This window comes from Ylistrum balloti, unplaced genomic scaffold, assembly GCF_031769215.1.
Source record: "Ylistrum balloti isolate Yb309-2 unplaced genomic scaffold, AGI_CSIRO_Ybal_v1 Utg369650, whole genome shotgun sequence".
Lineage (NCBI taxonomy): Eukaryota > Metazoa > Mollusca > Bivalvia > Pectinida > Pectinidae > Ylistrum > Ylistrum balloti.
The window spans coordinates 909,495-934,501 of NW_026781906.1; the positions used below are offsets into that span (position 1 = coordinate 909,495).

The 25,007-nt window shown below is 36.1% G+C and overlaps 2 protein-coding genes across 2 annotated transcripts in view; one reads left to right on the forward strand and one right to left on the reverse strand.

The window, feature by feature from the left end:
* The window catches only part of LOC132556362 (mucin-2-like), a 31,579-nt gene extending 13,539 nt beyond the window's left edge, over positions 1–18,040 (forward strand). Inside the window, 10 exon segments of the mRNA XM_060220771.1 lie at positions 550–689; positions 1,206–1,362; positions 1,761–1,919; positions 2,635–2,793; positions 6,042–6,129; positions 6,514–6,583; positions 7,665–7,730; positions 9,489–9,560; positions 13,066–14,691; positions 14,694–18,040. Coding sequence (XP_060076754.1) covers positions 550–689; positions 1,206–1,362; positions 1,761–1,919; positions 2,635–2,793; positions 6,042–6,129; positions 6,514–6,583; positions 7,665–7,730; positions 9,489–9,560; positions 13,066–14,691; positions 14,694–15,269 — 3,113 coding nt within the window. The 3' untranslated portion in view covers positions 15,270–18,040.
* A 1,017-nt stretch (positions 18,041–19,057) lies between these two features.
* LOC132556372 (protogenin A-like) overlaps positions 19,058–25,007 on the reverse strand; it is a 42,913-nt gene continuing 36,963 nt past the window's right edge. The window contains exons 14-15 of the mRNA XM_060220782.1: positions 21,494–21,545; positions 19,058–19,224 (exon numbers count right to left, since the gene is read on the reverse strand). Of these exons, the coding sequence (XP_060076765.1) occupies positions 21,503–21,545 (43 nt within the window). The 3' untranslated portion in view covers positions 19,058–19,224; positions 21,494–21,502. The remainder of the gene's footprint in view (positions 19,225–21,493; positions 21,546–25,007) is intronic.

Genomic DNA, 25,007 nt, shown 5'->3' on the forward strand with positions numbered 1-25,007 from the left:
AACACAGGTACTCACCACACCACTCCAGTTTCATCATCAACACCACAGGTAAGTAACACAGGTACTCACCACACCACTCCAGTCTCATCATCATCAACACCACAGGTAAGTAACACAGGTACTCACCACACCACTCCAGTCTCATCATCAGTACCACAGGTTAGTAACACAGGTACTCACCACACCACTCCAGTCTCATCATCAACACCACAGGTAAGTAACACAGGTACTCACCACACCACTCCAGTCTCATCATCAACACCACAGGTAAGTAACACAGGTAAATGGCCCCTTGTTGTGCATTTTGTCATTTTCTGACTGATCTGAAGAAAACAACATGGCCTTTTCTGATTTTGACAGTGATAGTTTGTTATGGATATTTCTGGTGAAACACTGACAATTTTTTGTACGTTTTTGGGAAAGATTTGAAGGCCTCTTTAATCCTCAACTGGACAATTTTAACAGGTTTTGATTTAACATTAATAACAACAAATTCTTTACATATGGAATTTGTATTGTTATAAATTGTGTATTTTTATTGTATTTCAGGTACTTCCTTACCTGTTGTTATGGTGGAGCGTAATAATTCACTCTACAATGTTTCCTGGACTGTCCCTTGGCATGTAGACTCCCTCATCAGTTTCAGTGTGGTTTATTGTAAGCAGCTTGGTTCACAACAAAGCTGTATTGTAAGTACAATCTGAACACAGTCTGTAATACTGTGATTCCATAGTCCTTCATGGTACACAGGTCCTCAGTACACAGGTCCATGGTACACAGGTCATATTGGTACACAGGTCCATGGTATACAGGTCATATTGGTACACAGGTCCATGGTACACTGGTCTATACTTAACAGGTCCTTGAATTCATGATAAACTACCAGAGATAGCTCAAACTCCACTGTTTTATCTATATTACAGTAAATGATAAATTATCAGAGATAGCTCAAACTCCACTGTTTTATCTATATTACAGTAAATGATAAATTATCAGAGGTAGCTCAAATTCCACTGTTTTATCTATATTACAGTAAATGATAAATGATCAGAGGTAGCTCAAACTTCACTGTTTTATCTATATTACAGTAAATGATAAATGATCAGAGGTAGCTCAAATTCCACTGTTTTATCTATATTACAGTAAATGATAAATGATCAGAGGTAGCTCAAACTTTACTGTATATTACCATATCTTGTTGACAGGGTGATTTAGAGAAGGTGGATGTTCCAGGCTCCTACACACGTTCCCAAACTTTGTCTCTGACATCCAACACAACGTACCTGTTTGGTGTGTCAGTCATTAGGGATGGACTTACCAATGCTGCCATGTTTGAGAGCTGTGTTTACGTTGTCACTGAAAGTAAGGACACTGTTTAATGAGTTACCAGTGTTGTCATGTTTGAGAGCTGTGTTTACGTTGTCACTGAAAGTAAAGGCACTGTTTAATGAGATACCAGTGTTGTCATGTTTGAGAGCTGTGTTTACGTTGTCACTGAAAGTAAAGGCACTGTTTAATGAGATACCAGTGTTGTCATGTTTGAGAGCTGTGTTTACGTTGTCACTGAAAGTAAAGGCACTGTTTAATGAGATACCAGTGTTGTCATGTTTGAGAGCTGTGTTTACGTTGTCACTGAAAGTAAAGGCACTGTTTAATGAGATACCAGTGTTGTCATGCTTGAGAGCTGTGTTTACGTTGTCACTTTTTTATTTCAATGTGTTATGTTTTTTTTATTGTAATTTGATATCATTATTCTACAGCACCAACTACACCAGAGTTCACTGTAGAGGACAGTATTGGAGATAACAGTCTACGGGTGGATTGGGATCCTTCAACATGCAACAACAAACAGCCATATGTCATAAGTTTTACTATTACATGGTGTCCTACAAAATATAAACAGGAGGATCAGTGTAGTGGTGAGTATACAGACAACATTGTGTAGTGTTGGGATGACTGGTACACAGACAACATTGTGTAGTGTAGGGATGACTGGTACACAGACAACATTGTGTAGTGTTGGGATGACTGGTACACAGACAACATTGTGTAGTGTAGGGATGACTGGTACACAGACACCATTGTGTAGTGTAGGGATGACTGGTACACAGACAACATTGTGTAGTGTAGGGATGACTGGTACACAGACAACATTGTGTATTGTAGGGATGACTGGTACACAGACAACATTGTGTAGTGTAGGGATGACTGGTACACAGACAACATTGTGTAGTGTAGGGATGACTGGTACACAGACAACATTGTGTAGTGTAGGGATGACTGGTACACAGACACCATTGTGTAGTGTAGGGATGACTGGTACACAGACAACATTGTGTAGTGTAGGGATGACTGGTACACAGACAACATTGTGTAGTGTAGGGATGACTGGTACACAGACAACATTGTGTAGTGTTGGGATGACTGGTACACAGACAATATTGTGTAGTGTAGGGATGACTGGTACACAGACAACATTGTGTAGTGTAGGGATGACTGGTACACAGACAACATTGTGTAGTGTAGGGATGTCCAGTATATCCATATAAAAGCAATCAAATTAATTATATTTTGATCATTGCTTTTGTTTAGTTTATTTTGTATGCAAAGCAAATATGAATCATTTTTCTATAGGACAAGAACAGATGAAGGTAATCCCATCCACAGCAAAGACAGAATACATCATCAGCAACCTGGAGAAGGATGTACGGTATGGTGTTAGAATGTTGAGCTCTTCTTCATCACAATCTAGTCGTCTTAGTGGGATGAAGTATGGAACACCTACAAATAATGGTAAGATTTAGATTATGTAATGTTGATCTGTGTGTACACCAACGGTGGTAGACTGTAGGTTATGTTGATCTGTGTGTACACCAACGGTGGTAGACTGTAGGTTATGTTGATCTGTGTGTACACCAATAGTGGTAGACTGTAGGTTATGTTGATCTGTGTGTACACCAACAGTGGTAGACTGTAGGTTATGTTGATCTGTTTGTGGTAGACTGTAGGTTATGTTGATCTGTGTGTACACCAATAGTCTTAGACTGTAGGTTATGTTGATCTGTGTGTACACCAATAGTGGTAGACTGTTGGTTATGTTGATCTGTGTGTACACCAACAGTGGCAGACTGTAGGTTATGTTGATCTGTGTGTACACCAATAGTGATAGACTGTTGGTTATGTTGATCTGTGTGTACACCAACAGTGGCAGACTGTAGGTTATGTTGATCTGTTTGTGGTAGACTGTAGGTTATGTTGATCTGTGTGTACATCAATAGTGGTAGACTGTAGGTTATGTTGATCTGTTTGTGGTAGACTGTAGGTTATGTTGATCTGTGTGTACATCAATAGTGGTAGACTGTAGGTTATGTTGATCTGTGTGTACATCAATAGTCTTAGACTGTAGGTTATGTTGATCTGTGTGTACACCAACGGTGGTAGACTGTAGGTTATGTTGATCTGTGTGTACACCAATAGTGGTAGACTGTAGGTTATGTTGATCTGTGTGTACACCAACAGTGGTAGACTGTAGGTTATGTTGATCTGTTTGTGGTAGACTGTAGGTTATGTTGATCTGTGTGTACACCAATAGTCTTAGACTGTAGGTTATGTTGATCTGTGTGTACACCAACAGTGGTAGACTGTAGGTTATGTTGATCTGTGTGTACACCAACAGTGGCAGACTGTAGGTTATGTTGATCTGTGTGTACACCAATAGTGATAGACTGTTGGTTATGTTGATCTGTGTGTACACCAACAGTGGCAGACTGTAGGTTATGTTGATCTGTTTGTGGTAGACTGTAGGTTATGTTGATCTGTGTGTACATCAATAGTGGTAGACTGTAGGTTATGTTGATCTGTTTGTGGTAGACTGTAGGTTATGTTGATCTGTGTGTACATCAATAGTGGTAGACTGTAGGTTATGTTGATCTGTGTGTACATCAATAGTGGTAGACTGTAGGTTATGTTGATCTGTGTGTACACCAACAGTGGTAGACTGTAGGTTATGTTGATCTGTGTGTACACCGACAGTGGTAGACTGTAGGTTATGTTGATCTGTGTGTACACCAATAGTGGTAGACTGTAGGTTATGTTGATCTGTGTGTACACCAACAGTGGTAGACTGTAGGTTATGTTGATCTGTGTGTACACCAATAGTGGTAGACTGTAGGTTATGTTGATCTGTTTGTGGTAGACTGTAGGTTATGTTGATCTGTGTGTACACCAATAGTGATAGACTGTAGGTTATGTTGATCTGTGTGTACACCAACAGTGGTAGACTGTAGGTTATGTTGATCTGTGTGTACACCAACAGTGGTAGACTGTAGGTTATGTTGATCTGTGTGTACATCAATAGTGTTAGACTGCAGGTTATGTTGATCTGTGTGTACACCAATAGTGGTAGACTGTAGGTTATGTTGATCTGTGTGTACACCAACAGTGGTAGACTGTAGGTTATGTTGATCTGTTTGTGGTAGATTGTAGGTTATGTTGATCTGTGTGTACACCAACAGTGGTAGACTGTAGGTTATGTTGATCTGTGTGTACACCAATAGTGGTAGACTGTAGGTTATGTTGATCTGTGTGTACACCAACAGTGGTAGACTGTAGGTTATGTTGATCTGTGTGTACACCAACAGTGGTAGACTGTAGGTTATGTTGATCTGTGTGTACTTCAATAGTCTTAGACTGTAGGTTATGTTGATCTGTGTGTACACCAACAGTGGTAGACTGTAGGTTATGTTGATCTGTGTGTACACCAACAGTGGTAGACTGTAGGTTATGTTGATCTGTGTGTACATCAATAGTCTTAGACTGTAGGTTATGTTGATCTGTGTGTACACCAATAGTGGTAGACTGTAGGTTATGTTGATCTGTGTGTACACCAACAGTGGTAGACTGTAGGTTATGTTGATCTGTGTGTACACCAACAGTGGTAGACTGTAGGTTATGTTGATCTGTGTGTACACCAACAGTGGTAGACTGTAGGTTATGTTGATCTGTGTGTACACCAACAGTGGTAGACTGTAGGTTATGTTGATCTGTGTGTACACCAACAGTGGTAGACTGTAGGTTATGTTGATCTGTGTGTACACCAACAGTGGTAGACTGTAGGTTATGTTGATCTGTGTGTACACCAACAGTGGTAGACTGTAGGTTATGTTGATCTGTGTGTACACCGACAGTGGTAGACTGTAGGTTATGTTGATCTGTGTGTACACCAACAGTGGCAGACTGTAGGTTATGTTGATCTGTGTGTACACCAATAGTGATAGACTGTAGGTTATGTTGATCTGTGTGTACACCAACAGTAGTAGACTGTAGGTTATGTTGATCTGTGTGTACACCAACAGTGGTAGACTGTAGGTTATGTTGATCTGTGTGTACACCAATAGTGATAGACTGTAGGTTATGTTGATCTGTGTGTACACCAATAGTGATAGACTGTAGGTTATGTTGATCTGTGTGTACACCAATAGTGATAGACTGTAGGTTATGTTGATCTGTGTGTACACCAACAGTATTAGACTGTAGGTAATGTGCAACCTAGAAAACATTGAAATAGTTGATGTTTTTAACTGATTCATGCTTACAATTACTCAAAAAAAGTTGTCCACAAGAAAAATTTCAAAATGTTATAAAGATGTCCATTTTTAAGTTGATAAATACAGCTATGGGTAACAGAATGTATCAGAACACTCAAGTCCAAGATATTCTGTTGGAAGTAGTTTGATGTTGATTCATGTTGTATTTCCAGTCAAACATCAAAGGGCTTTGTCCTTAGATATGTGTTTCGTTGTATATCACTTTCCTTGATTTGTAGAGTATGTCACGTAGTCTCCATGCCAATCTGTATCATTTAAGAAAATGCTTTCATATATATCAAATATACTCCTAAAAACCTTTCACTTGATTGTTCCACATTTTTTTTAACTACATTTTTATGTATGTCCTAGCCCCCATGTTTGCTAAGCTTCAGACTTCCCTTCAAACATGTCATATTTGTTTAGAATAAGTTAAATTTAAATTTTATTTTTCAGACATTTCCAAAGGCATCATTGTTGTAATTGTAATATCTAGCTTGTTTGTGGTGATCTTCATCATTGCTGGATTTTCATGTCTCTGCAGGTAATAAACAAATGTCTTCATTTTCAATATATTAAGTTAAATATTTATAACATAGTAAAAAATATGGTAACAAAGATGTTATCACATTGCTATGGTAACAAAGATGTAATCACATTGCTATGGTAACAAAGATGTAATCACATTGCTATGGTAACAAAAATGTAATCACATTGCTATGGTAACAAAGATGTAATCACATTGCTATGGTAACAAAAATGTAATCACATTGCTATGGTAACAAAGATGTTATCACATTGCTATGGTAACAAAGATGTAATCACATTGCTATGGTAACAAAAATGTAATCACATTGCTATGGTAACAAAAATATTATCATATTGCTGAAGTAGCAGAACAGTGATACTATTGTTTTTGTTATTTCAGATTGTTGAAGCAGAAATACAAACAAGCTACAAAACCATTTGAGTTTGACACACCTGACCTGCCTATTAGGGTAATGAACTCATCAATATTTCTCAAACGAAATAGGAGCCAGTGATAAACACAATATTGATACTGAGTTAGTGATAGACACAATGTTGATACTGAGTTATTGATGGACACAATGTTGATACTGAGTTAGGAGTGATGGACACAATGTTGATACTGAGTTAGGAGTGATGGACACAATGTTGATACTGAGTTAGGAGTGATGGACACAATGTTGATACTGAGTTAGTGATGGACACAATGTTGATACTGAGTTAGTGATGGACACAATGTTGATACTGAGTTAGGAGTGATGGACACAATGTTGATACTGAGTTAGTGATGGACACAATGTTGATACTGAGTTAGGAGTGATGGACACAATGTTGATACTGAGTTAGTGATGGACACAATGTTGATACTGAGTTAGGAGTGATGGACACAATGTTGATACTGAGTTAGTGATGGACACAATGTTGATACTGAGTTAGTGATGGACACAATGTTGATACTGAGTTAGGAGTGATGGACACAATGTTGATACTGAGTTAGGAGTGATGGACACAATGTTGATACTGAGTTAGTGATGGACACAATGTTGATACTGAGTTAGGAGTGATGGACACAATGTTGATACTGAGTTAGGAGTGATGGACACAATGTTGATACTGAGTTAGTGATGGACACAATGTTGATACTGAGTTAGGAGTGATGGACACAATGTTGATACTGAGTTATTGATAGACACAATGTTGATACTGAGTTAGGAGTGATGGACACAATGTTGATACTGAGTTAGTGATGGACACAATATTGATACTGAATTAGGAGTGATGGACACAATGTTGATACTGAGTTAGGAGTGATGGACACAATGTTGATACTGAGTTATTGGTGGACATGAAGCAAGACCAGTTTAATTCATAGATTCTTTCTCATTTAGTATGTAGTGAGATTCTTAAGTGTACAATATTCAAATCATGATAAGAAAAGAAAATTAGAGTGCAATGATCAATTTTTTGGGGGAAAAAGCATTGGTATAACCTCCTTGTTGTAACATCACAGTATATAGCTGTATTCTGTAAATTTGTTTTTTTATGTTAAAGGCTGAAGACTCAGATTCAGATCCACCCACTGATTCCAATGAGGCTTTACTTCGACCTAAACATGAGGTAAGTACAGTGATTGAACAACCAAACAGAAAAGACTGCTACAAAACTTGATTTACTTTAGTAGATGTTACCTCCCATACTACAAAGTTACATGGCAAGTACTGGAATTTCATATCCAAAAGAGAAAGACCGCTGCATAAATTGTTCTTCTATCTTTTATATTACTGCCCGTGATAATCCCTATGACAAGTCTTGAAAAATACAGGATCTTTCATGAGTTTCATTTTTATGAAATTTACACAAATGTGAGATTCTGTTTATCAGGTCACTTACTTTATCACCATTTCTGAAAATGGCTTTTTTTTCAAACTGAAACAAAAACAAATTGGCATTATTTTCATTCTCTGCCTTTTCATTTGGGGACATCATAATGCATATAACAGGATGAAATAGAAACAACAGTAACATACTGTAAAGCATAGCTCTGCTTGGTTAGATTCCATGTGTATAGCAAAAATATTTCTTATCACAATACTCTCTTATGTATTGTATCAGTTATTCTGTCTAAATGAATCATCTTACTCTAAAAGTACTTGATGTGATATTTTTTGTTCTTTAAGCAAAGATGTGGTCAGTCATACAGAGAAAGTAATAGAATTATACAAATAGATGTGGTCAGTCATACCCAGAAAGTAATAGAATTATACAAATAGATGTGGTCAGTCATACCCAGAAAGTAATAGAATTATACAAATAGATGTGGTCAGTCATACCCAGAAAGTAATAGAATTTCACAAATAGATGTGGTCAGTCATACCCAGAAAGTAATAGAATTACATAAATAGATGTGGTCAGTCATACCCAGAAAGTAGTAGAAATGTCTCTTTTTGTCTAGACAATGTCATCTTTAGTCACCTAAATTCTTTTATGTTATCTGTTTCATTATGTCACCTACTCAAGTCCATTTCAACACTTTAGAGTCTGTGTTTCACCACCTAAGACTCTGTATTTTACTAAATCATATTTTCACCACCTCAGTGTCTGTATTTTACTAAATCACATTTTCACCACCTCAAAGTCTGTATTTTACTAAATCACATTTTCACCACCTCAGTGTCTGTATTTCACCACCTCAGTGTCTGTATTTCACCACCTCAGAGTCTGTATTTTACTAAATCACATTTTCACCACCTCAGAGTCTGTATTTCACTAAATCACATTTTCACCACTTCAGAGTCCGTATTTTACTAAATCACATTTTCACCACCTCAGTGTCTGTATTTCATCACCTCAAAATCTGTATTTCACTAAATCACATTTTCACCACTCTTTGCACATCATTTCTTACACGTACGGAAAGGCTGTTGCTTAACCTTTCAGTCACAAACAAACACTTCATGAAGTGATTTTAGATGACCTGAGAGCTCAATGCCTAGAGTGTATGAAACAAGCATGCAGCATTTGATTTTTTTCAGAGCTGATTTAATCCATTTGGTCTGTCACTCTTAACATCTTGAGACAGAAACTGACTCTGTGCCTTCATGATATCGTAGAGTGTTTATTTTGAGAATATTTCAACAAGCTACATCATTTGTACTCTGTTGTACTGATTTATGTTAAATTGAGCAAATGGTTGAAAAAAATGTACAAATTGAAATATATCAGCTCAAACTCACCTCTACTTATGTTGTACACCCAGACAAGTTAGGTATAGAAAGGTGTGGCTGTTGTTAATTGATGTTATCATCAGTGTCACAAAGTCAAGTGTTGAGTTAGTTTTAGTTTTCTCGTAAATCCACTGTTGGTATTTCTAACCAGAAAAACAAGCCCATTTTTGATTGCCATCCAGCTTTGTTGGAGACCACTTGTACATATCAGCTGGATTTCAAGGTAAGATTTCTGAGAATAAGGTGCAGAAATATGTTCCTGAATCTGTTTCCTCTTTCTAATTTAACCCATGTCCTCTGACCTATTTGACCCATGACTAATGAATAAATATATATCACATGAATATTTCAACTTTGTATTATTAACATGTAAAGGTTTATGTCTTGTCTCTGTTTGAATTTTTCACTTGTGCTGGAAAACCATAGTTGACCTGTTGACATCGCTTTTGGAATAGCTTCTTTAGAAAGCATTATTATATTTTTAATTTCTCTCGGAGATGAAATCATCTGCCAGAGAGATGAGATCACCTGCCAGAGAGATGAGATCACCTGCCAGAGAGATGAGATCATCTGCCAGAGAGATGAGATCATCGGTCTGAGAGATGAGATCATCTGCTGAAAAGATGAAATAATGTGCCGAAGTGATGTTTGATCAAACAATATCTCTGGTCTTTGTCATGGACAAATCATGGAACATTTGTAATACTTATGAGCTTTATTGAAGGAGAAAATTCTGTCATGACAGAGTAAATGTGTAAGTAAGTAATTAACAGCTAATGGCCTCTTTCTCTGTTATGCTTTAGAATTGTAAAATGGGTGTGTGGCTTCATAAAGGGTTAGCCATACTAGATTAGACCATCTGTTTAGCTGATACAAAGGACCAGGAAAATTATGCCATGCAAATCACCCATAATACAATCATCCCTTAACTTTAACTTGCTGAGCTGAGTTTACCAAAACTTGGTTTGAAGTTTTCTTCAGGTTAGTAGAACCAGTTTTATATATAAACTTTATGTCAGGTTTGCCCCAGGAATCAGAGGGAGGGAAGGATGTTACAATAGGGAACTTCGCAAATTCTTGAAATTTTTTTCCAAAGGAATGACAGAATTTTATCCCAATTCGGTCAGAAGCAGCCTTGGATAGGGCAGATTCAATATTGTGTAAACAATGGGTTTAATACCCATTGGGCCAGAAGGACAAGGCCAAGGAGAGAAAACAAAGATATCACTTTAGAATCCTATTTCATTTGTCATGAATCTGCATCTACTCATTTTTTATAAACAATAGGTTTGATGTTCCTTAGGGCAGAGGAGTGGGGCCAAGTAGGCAATGTAGAGGAATCAATTTAAAAACCCTCTACTGGTGGGATGGGGTATTTTGACCAAATTGGTCAGAAGCATTTCTAGAAGGGGACTCAATTTTTTATAAATGGATTGTAAGACCCAGTAGCAAGATTGACGTGTCTGAGAGGTTAAATAGTCAAAAAAGCTTAAAATAGGGCTAAACTTTAAATATCCTTTCCCTCCAGTTTATATAAATTGAGCATGATAAAAAGATACCAGGTTATCGAAACAGGCCCTGTAGGCCTCTTGTTATATGCAATTTTTGATCCTTCCAACCTTGTTAGCATTAAACAATGATAATCTTTATTTCTGAGTTTGCTTGTAAGTTTTGAATCAGAAATGATACATAAGGCTTCATCATAACTGTTTAGAGATCAAGGTTGACTTGAGACTGATCTCTGCCTTTTTATTGGAGTTATGGTCCTTTGATGTTTGGAGTCCATCATAATGTCTTTTCTTTCCTGCAATATCTTGAATCAAATTAACCAAGCAGTGATCACCTCCTCACTTCTCCTAGCTATATACTGTTGTGATTTGTTTATATCAGTAACTAACCTTTATTCTTACAGAATTTTTACGTCACATTTATTTTTATCTAGATATGTAGTGTATATGTTAAGAATATCTTCTGTCATAGAATTGCAGAAACCATTGTGGTGATGAAGTTTATAATGCATGTTGATTGATAAATGAGGGGCTACGTGTTTGATAAAAAAGAAATGTATCTATTGATGAACCATACTTATAAGATCTTAAATGACTTTCATCTGTGATTGTATGAAATGTAACTGAAAAAATGTTTAGATTTGCAAGCATTGGAGATAATTTTTATCATATAACTTCAAAAAGTTACTGTTTGACAAGTTTGAAATAAAAATGAAAAATATGGTATGTTGGTATGCATGATGCACTGTTTTCAACTCTTGATATAGCATCAATATCTGTATTATCAATTACAATCTGTTTCTGACTGACCAATGGAAAGTCAGGGTATATTACACTGGTGACATATACAAAAATACATTACTAACTAAATAGAGGATGGAGCATCAACACCAAGGATTCCGTGATCGGTAATTTTATTTCGTTGACATGTTTCGACTAGCTAGGCTAGCCGTCATCAGAACGGCGGTACAAGTATCGGCATAGCTAAGCTTAAAATTACAGTTCAGCCATGACGTAATAATGCATTGTCTTGATCACGTGATGATAACAATACACTTCGTTACACTATACAAAGTAAAGGAACAAAGGTAGCAAAGATTATATAAAATGCAAAAGTGATACAGCGATGCTGTTTATAAAGTAATTAAAATGTTCTGTAACAGTTTTCAAATGTAAATTGGAAGTTCTAAATGTATCATCGATGCGTTGAGACCAGCTAGGCTAGCCGTCATTGGATGACAGTGTCAATAAATGTTGATGTTGAAAAGTAAATAGGAGTGAAAAACAGTTCATCTGTGTCATGCTATGGTAAAGTATTCCAATGTTCTTTTGGTTTGCCTATTACACTGGCTACAAGTCCGAAAGTGTGTGACATTTACTTTAATCTGGAATGGCGTAGCTGGTATCTGCATTGCTGGTAGCTCTCGTTCTCTTCCGAGTGGGTCAAAGGGAAATCCATTCTGGTTCTTTTCGTAGGATTTGTTTCTATTGCAATACACGGTATTTAGAACAGGTTGGTAATGTTCGTTGTTCATCATCAACATTTATTGACACTGCCAATGTTGATGATGAACAGTAAACTCAACAACCTGCGCCATACTATATGGCCACCCCTTCAACAACGAACATTACCAACCTGTTCTAAATACCGTGTATTGCAATAGAAACATATCCTACGAAAAGAACCAGAATGAATTTCCCTCTGACAAACTCAGAAGAGAAAAAGAGCTACCAGCAATGCAGGTACCAGATCCCTGCTGACCACTATGGGAGCACACTTATGTACACGGCCTATCATTCCCACCTAACGAATGGTAGACCAATGGAGGACTTAGGAGAGGGCCATGTCAAATAGTAAACATGAGGTCATTACACAGATGATAAAGTAATTACAACCACGTACATACTACCTTTTCAGCCAAATAACAAAGTTAACAGAAAAATATTTTGAAAAAACAATCTTTATGATGTAACAAGGTGCTCACTATCCTCACTCAATGCAAATAACCATGAAATGATATAACACTTGTCAGCATTCTAACAGGAGCCATCCTTTAAGAGATTTTGATCAAACTTGACATGTGTATAAGAGACTATCTTATCTCAGAGGATTGTCATCATCACTTTTTTTTTGAGGGATTTTTATCCAATGTTCACACATCCATAAAAAGAATATAATATCATTTTTTAAGCAAGATATATATCTGATTTTTTTTGTAGGGACTTGATGGCCGGACGAATCCAGTCATGGGGAGAGCTCCAATAGAAAACCAAATAAGTATTGACAGCGGTACAGGTGAAAGTTTATCTACAGAACCAGAGTCCCCCAGCAGACTAAGCCCCGTCCCTGAGAACAACCCTAGTCCCTTCACCAAGAAAGTACCAGGAACAAGTAGTGACAGCACTGAACCTGATTCTACTCATTCCTCAGGCAATGAAAACTATTCCACAATAATACAAAGCACATCACATAGGTCAACAACTTCGGAAAGATCAGACCCTGGTAGGGTACACATTGATCACAATCATCAAATAGTTGGATTTGCAGGGGAATTTCACCCAAGACCAGTCTATGTTACAGAAGGATTACATGCCGTGGGAGTGATCTCACCCACAGAGGTACACCCAAACAAGAATGTAACTATGTCACAGGAACATTCTGAAAACAATTCATCTGGAACACCAGATTACTGCAAAGTAGACACAGCAAAGATACCTGTGTCAACACGAGGAAATCAAGCCCAAAGCAAAATGTTGAATAATGTGCATGTGAATCTGAACCAGTTGTCTCCAAATTCATTGAATGCACTGTCCATCCATGTGTCTGCCCCATATGTTCAATCAACACTTTCATATGTTGGTTCCACTACTGTGACTAGCCAATCAACAACCCCATATGTTGATTCCACTACTGTGACTAGCCAATCAACAACCCCATATGTTGATTCCACTACTGTGACTAGCCAATCAACAACCCCATATGTTGATCCCCCTACTGTGACTTGCCAATCAACAACCCCATATGTTGATTCCACTACTGTGACTAGCCAATCAACAACCCCATATGTTGATTCCACTACTGTGACTAAGCAATCAACAACCCCATATGTTGATTCCACTACTGTGACTAGCCAATCAACAAATCCATATGTTGATCCCCCTACTGTGACTAAGCAATCAACAACCCCATATGTTGATTCCACTACTGTGACTTGCCAATCAACAACCCCATATGTTGATTCCACTACTGTGACTAGCCAATCAACAACCCCATATGTTGATTCCACTACTGTGACTTGCCAATCAACAACCCCATATGTTGATTCCACTACTGTGACTAGCCAATCAACAACCCCATATGTTGATTCCACTACTGTGACTAAGCAATCAACAACCCCATATGTTGATTCCACTACTGTGATTAACAAATCAACAACCCCATATGTTGATTCCACTACTGTGCCTAACCAATCAACAACCCCATATGTTGATTCCACTACTGTGACTTGCCAATCAACAACCCCATATGTTGATTCCACTACTGTGACTAGCCAATCAACAACCCCATATGTTGATTCCACCACTGTGACTTGCCAATCAACAAATCCATATGTTGGTTCCACTACTGTGCCTAACCAATCAACAACCCCATATGTTGATTCCACCACTGTGACTTGCCAATCAACAAATCCATATGTTGGTTCCACTACTGTGCCTAACCAATCAACAACCCCATATGTTGATTCCACTACTGTGACTAAGCAATCAACAACCCCATATGTTGATTCCACTACTGTGACTAGCCAATCAACAACCCCATATGTTGATTCCACTACTGTGACTAGACTAGCCAATGCCAATCAACAACCCCATATGTTGGTCCCACTACTGTGACTAGCCAATCAACAACCCCATATGTTGATTCCACTACTGTGACTAACCAATCAACAACCCCATATGTTGATCCCCCTACTGTGACTAGCCAATCAACAACCCCATATGTTGATTCCACTACTGTGACTAGCCAATCAACAACCCCATATGTTGATCCCACTACTGTGACTAGCCAATCAACAACCCCATATGTTGATTCCACTACTGTGATTAACAAATCAACAACCCCATATGTTGATTCCACTACTGTGACTAGCCAATCAACAACCCCATATGTTGATCCCACTACTGTGACTAGCCAATCAACAACCCCATATGTTGATTCCACTACTGTGACTAGCCAATCAACAAATCCATATGTTGATTCCACTACTGTGACTAACCAATCATCACCCTCATCTGTTGTTGACTCCACCGATGTGACACAACCATCACCCACACCATATGTTGGGTCCACCGATTTGTCTCACTCATCACAAACCCCATCTTCTTTTGTAGAAATACCAGGATTCTGTCCCAAGTTAGGCTGAAGCATCCTGGGAGGAAAGGAATCAACTTTGTGTAATGTGTTGGTCTTAGGGGCCCCTTGGGGCAGGATTATTGGGCCTAAAAGAGAAAATTCTCAAAAATCCTTCCTCTTCTGTAGGAAAATCAAGATTCTATCCTGATTTGGTATCAAGTATTATTGGGTTCAGGAGAATTCCTTTTGTATACACAGTGAGATGGAAGGAGCAGGACCCAGTAGGGGAAATAGAACAGATTCTTTAATATCCTTCTTCTGTAGAAATGTCAGGATTCTATCCTGGTACAGTCTTAAGCATCAATGGTTTGGCTGACACCCCTTGGACAGGAGAAAATAGATTTAAACCCTTAGAATCCCTTTTCCTTTTGTTTGGACGAAACAGTTTCAGCCAAACAAAGGCAGGTGAGCAGTCCAAACCCTATATTGTATCTCTTGTTATTAGGCACATTTTCATGAAAAAAAATCTAAACAAATTTTGCTCAAATTTTTAAGAGAATACTCCAACAGGACATCATTTAAGGTATAGTTGTCATTATCAGGATAGGGGCAACTGAAGATTGTAATTTTATATATGTATATAAAAAGTATAACTGATCGTTTTTGGTAGAGGATGAAAAAGCTGTTACCAAAAATATCATGTGAAATTTAAGTATAGAAAAGTGTGTGTACCATTTTTCATTTTGTTTTTCTTTTTTCCTTTTTTTTTTCCTTTTTTGTTTTTTTTGTTTGTTTGTTTGTTAATGAAGCATTGATTGATATACCTATGATTGAAATGTGCTGCAATAAATTGAAGCCACATGAACAAGTAATCATGATCAGAGTTTCAAATCCTATATGAATTTCCTGCATGTTTTGCAAATAACATTTCCCGGGAGATCGTGCAATTTTACAGTAATTATCATCATAGATTTCATTCAATGACCATTCCAACAATATATAAATCTGTATTGAGCATAGCTCGAGCAGCCCCATAAGGATAGCTTAAGAAGCAAGCCATAAAGATAATACACACAAAGAAAGCAGTGAAAATTTTCAAACATACTAACAGTCATGAAGTTATGACAGGGAAGTGGAATTCCCAGTAATGCTTTGTGCTCTTTCATTCAGGTCTCACAGCTCTTTATTCCCGGTCAGATTCTGACCAGTTCTTTCATCACAAGTAGGTTGACCAGGTCTTTGATGTGATACTTGTTATTACAAATAGATTTTTTTATTAGATATGTACCTGATGGGTTTCTTGTGATCAGACATGCTAAAAATTACAGCATCCTACTATTGTCTTTTCAGTGAATGAATAAGATTAATTAGGTTATTGATGATGTCATTAATCATGTGATTATAATGGTTTGATGTGAAATTTTCATTCAGAATTGTCTTCGTATTTACTACTCAGGTAACTACCTTAGATCTGGTTCTGTGTTTACATTTTATACATGCTATAAACCTGAGATCTGCATTGAAGTTTATATGTGTGTAAACGTGTCACAGTGTAAAACATCTGGTACAATATTGTATATGTGTCAATACTCTACACAAGTCAGTGTTATAAAAATGTTGTGTACATTGTACCAGGTATATGTGTCAATACTGTACACAAGTTGGTGTTATAAAAATGTTGTGTACATTGTACCAGGTATATGTGTCAATACTGTACACAAGTCAGTGTTATAAAAATGTTGTGTACATTGTACCAGGTATATGTGTCAATACTGTACACAAGTTGGTGTTATAAAAATGTTGTGTACATTGTACCAGGTATATGTGTCATTACTGTACACAAGTCGGTGTTGTTAAATGCCGGATACAGTGCTGTACAATTTCCTTACAAGTTTTATTTTGTTATACCATATATAAGACACCTGACTAGTTGTAGGTTTTTTTTAACTCACCTGGCTATGGCACATGGTCCCTCGTCCGTCTATCGTCTGGCATCAACTTTTTCCTTCAAACGACTTCTTCTAAATAACCAATGGACCAGATATTTTGATGTTTGGCTGGTATGTTCCTAGGATGAACCCCGACATGGTTTGGACAAAGAAATGACCTTGACCTAAATTCAAGGTAACAGGGATCAAACTTTTCAAAAAAGTTTTAAATGACTACTTCTTGTGATCTAAAAGGCTGAGAGGCTTGATATTTGGCTGGTATTTGTATACCAGGTGAGCATTGCATGCCCATAGGGCCTCTTGTTTTGTGTCAGGATATTGACATTTAAATTTGTAATCATCTCTGTTGACAGGTTCACTCTGGAGTGAAAAAATGATTTTGGTAAATTATATGTCTTTGATGATTCTGCTGCAGATGTACAGTACTGTGTCTTGTAGAGTAATCAATCCAGCTTCATTCTCCCTCAGTAGAGGAAAGGTGGAAGATTTTTTTCCCAAAAACTGAAAAATCTGTTCCTAAATTACAGGCTTGATAGTGGGACAGTATCTCCACTTAAACACTGTCTGGATAGTGGGACAACCTGTCACGTATACACTAGCTTGATAGTGGGACAGTATCTCCACTTGAACACTGTCTGGATAATGTGTATAAATTGTTATAAGCAATATGAATAAGTTGCTTTGTATCATGTGTGGCAAGAAATTATATTCTGATCTAGAGCAGTTGACTCAAGCTGTTTAAATTGTTTCTAATTTTACTTTTGAAATAATCACAATAGAACAGTGTTTATTATATAAACTTTTATATCATTTGTAGAACATAATGGTTAAATCCAATGTTTTCCGAGTAAATGCAGTATACACTGTCAGTAAATTAAAGAATCAAAATAACTCCATCTTGTTTTTTCATTCATGCAAAGATCATATGAAAAACAGTTGTACACGTGATTAATTACAACACTATTTACTGATGATGAATCAGTTAATCCCAAAATTCATGTACTGTATGTCGGTGAAACTTTCCACGGAATCCGGTTTTCTGTTCCCTCTAGTTTTAAAGTCGTTGATGATGGGAACAGTAACTTTTATATTGATTAGTTCGTAAAGGTACTTTTTTAAAAAAAAATCACTTACTTTTCAATCCGACCTTTTTTAATGATGTTCCAAGTCTACACATGTGTTTCAGTCACTTATTTTGCTTAGTTATGTTTTCACAAATGTAACTGAAATCTTATCGCTAAGAATTAAATAAATTGGTATGCCTACACAATGATGCTTTGGATGAACTTTTAGGAAACTTTGTCTTTGTTAATTTATGAACATTTTTATCACATTTTTTTTTTTTTTTTTAAATCTCCAAAAAACTTTCTGAAAGCAAAATTGCAAAGTAACAAAGAGTTTTGCTTACATATCTTTAAAAAAAATAATGCACACTGGAATATTTGAAGCTGCAGGAAAAACATACAATGCGCTATACAGATTGACATGTTATTCAGACATGCATCTACTGTTATTTTCTCAATTTCTATCAAGTTAAAATTAAGGGCATATTTATATTTAACAAACCTTTTCATTTTACAATGTAAGTTAAAAAGGAAAACAAGAAAATACCAACAAGTTAACATATTCTTAATTAGAGCTTAAATTCTATAACTTTATTACAAAATATATGAATGAATAAAACAAAGATTTTCCCAGAGACTCCATAAAAAGTTGAAGGAGAATAAAACGAGGTGTTCCAGATGGGTAAGCTTCCACTGATTCTGAGATAATGCTCATTTCAATTGGTCAATTCAAGTAATTAACGTCACCGTCCCCGAATGAGAACAAGGTATACAAAATTGAAACCACCAGGAACAGTTACGAACATCAAACACTGCCAACTTCATACAACACACAAGAAAATGAAATATTTCCAAATTTAATAATTCAAAAAAAATTTCGGATTTTCTTTGTTTTCCCTGATGGAAGTGCAAGTTGTTCCATATTTGTTTGTCGCAAAAGGCGCATGACCTTGGTTATTTTATGTATTTGAAATCTGGCTTTGTGTGAACTGTTCTCTTCTTCAGGAAGTTTCTGAAATACAAAATGGACATTGTTTGACAACTCTAATCGTTGATTTATATAAAAATCACTCCCAACTGCAAATCCTATTATTGCTATATCTATTGGCATAATGTACCGCAGTTAAATATAAAATCATTGTAATCCTGGGTTTAATTTATCGTTAAATATACGTTGAAGGCCGTCCTGTGCGTCTGGTATCAATGATAGCTATAACACCATCGTATTCTTGATAGAAATGTATCAATAGAAACAAGGAAATACCAACATGTCAACATAATCATAATCCAAACTCAGATTCAGGCAAATTAGGATAGAACATGAACAAACAAACAAATTTACACGGAGACTCCTGAAAAAGATCAAGAATAATAAGACCAGGTGTTGCGGAAGAGCAAGTGTCTTCTGCTTCATTGAAGACGAACGCCATGTAAATTTTGTTCAGTCTAGGTAAGTAATGTCACTTTTTCAGATTAGAACAAAGTATACATTTACGGATTCCACTGACAAACATCAAACACGTCGAGTTTCATATCGCACAAAGAATTAGAACATATCTCAGCGAGATTTCTATGACGAACGTGCCTATAATTTTCAGAAACGGGCATCTTTTTAAATCCTGTTTTATGAGTCTGTCAATGGACAACATCATACATGAAAATCGTGGTATTAGGAACAGGACCTTGAATATTGAATCAACTGCAACATGTTTTCACTAAAGGATGGGGATGAAGGGATGTTGCTATCCAGAGATGGAAAATTCACGATAGTTAATTGACAGGGTTTCAAGATATTTAGAACCTTTCATAAAAATAACAATGCTTTAATTACCAGTCACTATGCGCCTAGTTGGACCACAGATATAGAGGTAGGACAAGAATAAGTGATGGATGGGTAGTGCTTAGGTCATTTACATTCAGGTGTTGCAGCGTTTCTTTGTAGCTTGAAAGTCTGGATGCAATGGGCCTGGGTTAACTAGGAAATCACAGGGGTATTTTAACTCAACTTTCATAAATCGGAGAATCGCCGTTATCAATACAAACAGGTTTAAAACCTCTTATTTGTGCCATATCATCAATAATTTTATGAAGCCTTAAGGCTAGATTCCACGGGTCACCTGAAGCGATTTCAGATGAATCCACTAAGTTTTTGTAACACAGAGAGTGGACGAGAATATAATGTAGTGTGGACATGGACACCTTATGGTTTCTGTAAAGTATCCATTAGATTTTCATACACGACGACATATTTGTTAAATTGATTGTGATGCCGCTGTCCGTGGCAATGAAAACGTCTAATCTCCGAAGTGAATAAAGTCATAATGTTAGTGCTACTGCGTCTACGACTTGGAAGATTTTCCACGCAGTCATTGCAAGCATATGGCGTAGCAGTGTGATGGAGACAACTATAGTGTTCCCGACGTTGTCTACAGTACAATGTGTCAAGTGTAAGGTCATTTGTACGGTGGTACTTTTCCAGAATACGGACACTCATCGACATTATAAAATAATCAAGGAAGTTGAAATATTAAAACAAACATTACTTTAAAGAAAAAAACTTAGGCAAAATATGTACAAAAGACAGATTTATACAGAAACTACTGAAAAGGTACAGGGAGAAGGAGCCAGATGTTCCGGAAGAATGTGTTAGGAGTTTGCCATTCGATGTAATATTGCATGAAAATCGTGACATTGAGAACAGCTAGGCCCTTAAATATCGAATCGACTGCTACATGTAAATACCATAGGTTGATATTGCAAGGATCTTGCTATCCAGAAATTAATAAGGGCCGTCAGAGACGGGTTATGCTCCCCGAATGAGACGAAATATATGTATGAGAAATAATAAAGGACAATCATTCCTAAATTACGCAAAAGAGAGTGATGGTTCGTGTACACTGCACTTCTCCTTGCCGAGCGTTTGTGTTATGTTCCAGACAAAATTATCACCGACAGACAAACAGACTGGCGGACAAACAGAAGGACAGACAAACAGACGGACGGCTGGACGAACAGAAGGACGGACGGACAATATCCTCTCCCTTATGGGAACATAAAAAATCATGATAGTTAAACTTAATATAACGTGGTGGAAAGCTGCATTCATTTGCAGTCAAGTGTATATAATAATACATTTGCATTTATCACATCGACTGTGGGGAATAGGAGGTTTCATAACCAGAAATACTAAGAATAGTCAATAAAAGTCATCTTCAAATGCACAGTAATTGATGAAACACGTTCTTTTGATGCATTCAAATGAGACCCATTAATTAGCTTACCTAACTTTCTCAGGATTTAAATTTGTCACCTTTTTCTCGCCGGCTTCTGTGTCTGTAAAAATATAAATGTCTATTGAATAGTGACCATACGTTGTCTTTATTGAATAGTGACAATACGTTGTCTTTATTGAATAGTGACCATACGTTGTCTTTATTGAATAGTGACCATACGTTGTCTTTATTGAATAGTGACCATACGTTGTCTTTATTGAATAGTGACCATATAGTGTATTTATTGAATAGTGACCATACGTTGTCTTTATTGAATAGTGACCATACCTTGTCTTTATTGAATAGTGACCATATAGTCTTTATTGAATAGTGACCATATAGTGTATTTATTGAATAGTGACCATACGTTCTATTTATTGAATAGTGACCATACGTTGTCTTTATTGAATAGTCTTTCTTTATTGAATAGTGACCATACGTTGTCTTTATTGAATAGTGACCATACGTTGTCTTTTTTGAATAGTGACAATACGTTGTCTTTATTGAATAGTGACCATACGTTGTCTTTATTGAATAGTGACCATACGTTGTCTTTATTGAATAGTGACCATATAGTGTATTTATTGAATAGTGACCATATAGTGTTTTCTTTATTGAATAGTGACCATATAGAGTATTTATTGAATAGTGACCATATAGAGTATTTATTGAATAGTGACCATATAGTGTATTTATTGAGTAGTGACCATACGTTGTCTTTCTTGAATAGTGACCAAACGTTGTCTTTATTGAATAGTGACCATACGTTGTCTTTATTGAATAGTGACCATACGTTGTCTTTATTGAATAGTGACCATACGTTGTCTTTATTGAATAGTGACCATATAGTGTATTTATTGAAGAGTGACCATACGTTGTCTTTTTTTGAATAGTGACCATACGTTGTCTTTATTGAATAGTGACCATACGTTGTCTTTATTGAATAGTGACCATACGTTGTCTTTATTGAATAGTGACCATACGTTGTCTTTATTGAATAGTGACCATACGTTGTCTTTATTGAATAGTGACCATACGTTGTCTTTATTGAATAGTGAGCATACATTGTCTTTATTGAATGGTGACCATAAGTTGTCTTTATTGAATAGTGACCATACGTTGTCTTTATTGAATAGTGACCATACGTTGTCTTTATTGAATAGTGACCATATAGTTTCTTTATTGAATAGTGACCATACGTTGTTTTTATTGAATAGTGACCATACGTTGTCTTTTTTGAATAGTGACCATATAGTATATTTATTGATTAGTGACCATACGTTGTCTTTTTTGAATAGTGACAATATAGTGTACTAATTGAATAGTGACCATACGTTTTCTTTATTGAATAGTGACCATACATTGTCTTTATTGAATAGTGACCATACGTTGTCTTTATTGAATAATGACCATACGTTGTCTTTATGGAACAGTGACCATATAGTGTATTTATTGAATAGTGACCATATAGTGTATTGAATAGTGACCATACGTTGTCTTTATTGATTAGTGACCATATAGTGTATCTATTGAATAGTGACCATACGTTGTCTTTATTGAATAGTGACCATACGTTGTCTTTATTGAATAGTGAGCATACATTGTCTTTTTTGAATAGTGACCATATAGTGTATTTATTGAGTAGTGACCATACATTGTCTTTATTGAATAGTGACCATACGTTGTATTTATTCAGTAGTGACCATATAGTGTATTTATTGAATAGTGACCATACGTTGTCTTTTTTTGAATAGTGACCATATAGTGTACTTATTGAATAGTGACCATACGTTTTCTTTATTGAATAGTGACCATACGTTGTCTTTATTGAATAGTGACAATACGTTGTCTTTATTGAATAGTGACAATACGTTGTCTTGATTGAATAGTGACCATACGTTGTCTTTATTGAATAGTGACCATATAGTGTATTTATTGAATAGTGACCATATAGTGTATTGAATAGTGACCATACGTTGTCTTTATTGAATAGTGACCATACGTTGTATTTTTTATTTTTTTTTTATTTTTCAAAATATTTTTCAACATGTATTGACAAATAAACAGAACCATACACACATCTTTACACACATCATCATCATCATCATCATCATCATCATCATCATCATCATCATCATCATCATCATCATCATCATCATCATCACTACCATGATCATGATAATTATGCATTCATCATCATCATCATCATCATCATCATCATCATCATCATCATCATAATCATTCTTACTATCATCATTATTATCAATATAATCATAATTATAACTATCATCCATTCGTCATCATCATCATCATCATCATCATCATCATCATCATCATCATCATCATCATCATCATCATCAATTATAAATGCATTTTTGTTTACATACATTCATACACACTCGCATATTTTTACCACACATACATGTACACCCACACACATACACACGATCAAAAAAAAATACACAGAAACAAAGATTGGAAAGAGAAAAAGATAAAAAAAAATATAAGAAAGGCAAGCACAGAGTAACAGGGCCACATGTACGATATGAGAAAGACAGGAGAGAGAGAGAGAGAGAGAGAGAGAGAGAGAGAGAGAGAGAGAGAGAGAGAGAGAGAGAGAGAGAGAGAGAGGGGGGGGGAGGATAGAGATGCTGGGCTAGAGACTTCCAAGCACTTTCTATAAGCAATAGAATTTGGGTCTCAAAGGGAAATATACCCTAATGGGAACAAATGAAAACATTGTACATGCATTAACAAGTGGAAGGAAAAACAAGACCAACAACTGCTGTATGATCAACTAATTAAATAATCTAATTAAAACCTACATGTACAGGTAATAAGGCTGTATAATGTACAAAGTTCAGGAAAAATCACAATTAAGGAGTTTTTTCCATTTTCTCCATTCAATCTCAAATTTCTGTCTATATTGTTCCCCTTGAATATTAGCAATGTATTTTTGGCAAATAAAATAATCCTTAATCAAATTAATGAAGGCAACAAGGTTTAATATCTTATGTTGGCACCTTGTTTTGTATATGTAAAATTTAATCAAAGTTAGAATGACATTATCCGTCTTATTTCCTGTTTCTCTCCTACTGTTTGCAAATATACCAAAAATAAAACTTTGTTTATTAAAAGAGAATGGGATCAGAAGGGCATCAAAAAGTGTTTCTAAACTTTGCAAAAATTTCTGGGTTTCAAGGCACTCCCATAAAATATGAATAATTGTTTCTCGTTGTAAATTGCAGAGATTACAAAATGGACTATTAACAAGACCTAATTTAAACAAAAAAGTATTTGTTGTTAGAATGTGTTGTAATACCCTATATTGAAACCATTGAAGTTTTGTATGTCTTGTTACTTTGAAAGGTGTACTGAATATTTCAACCCATTTCAATTCATCATCTTCAAATGTCTTTTCCCATTTACTTCTACCTGAAGAAACAATAGATTTTTTAACAAGAAGATTATACAAGTCCCTACATCCCTTAGTCCTGTTTATAAAAAATGTAATATTGGCTGG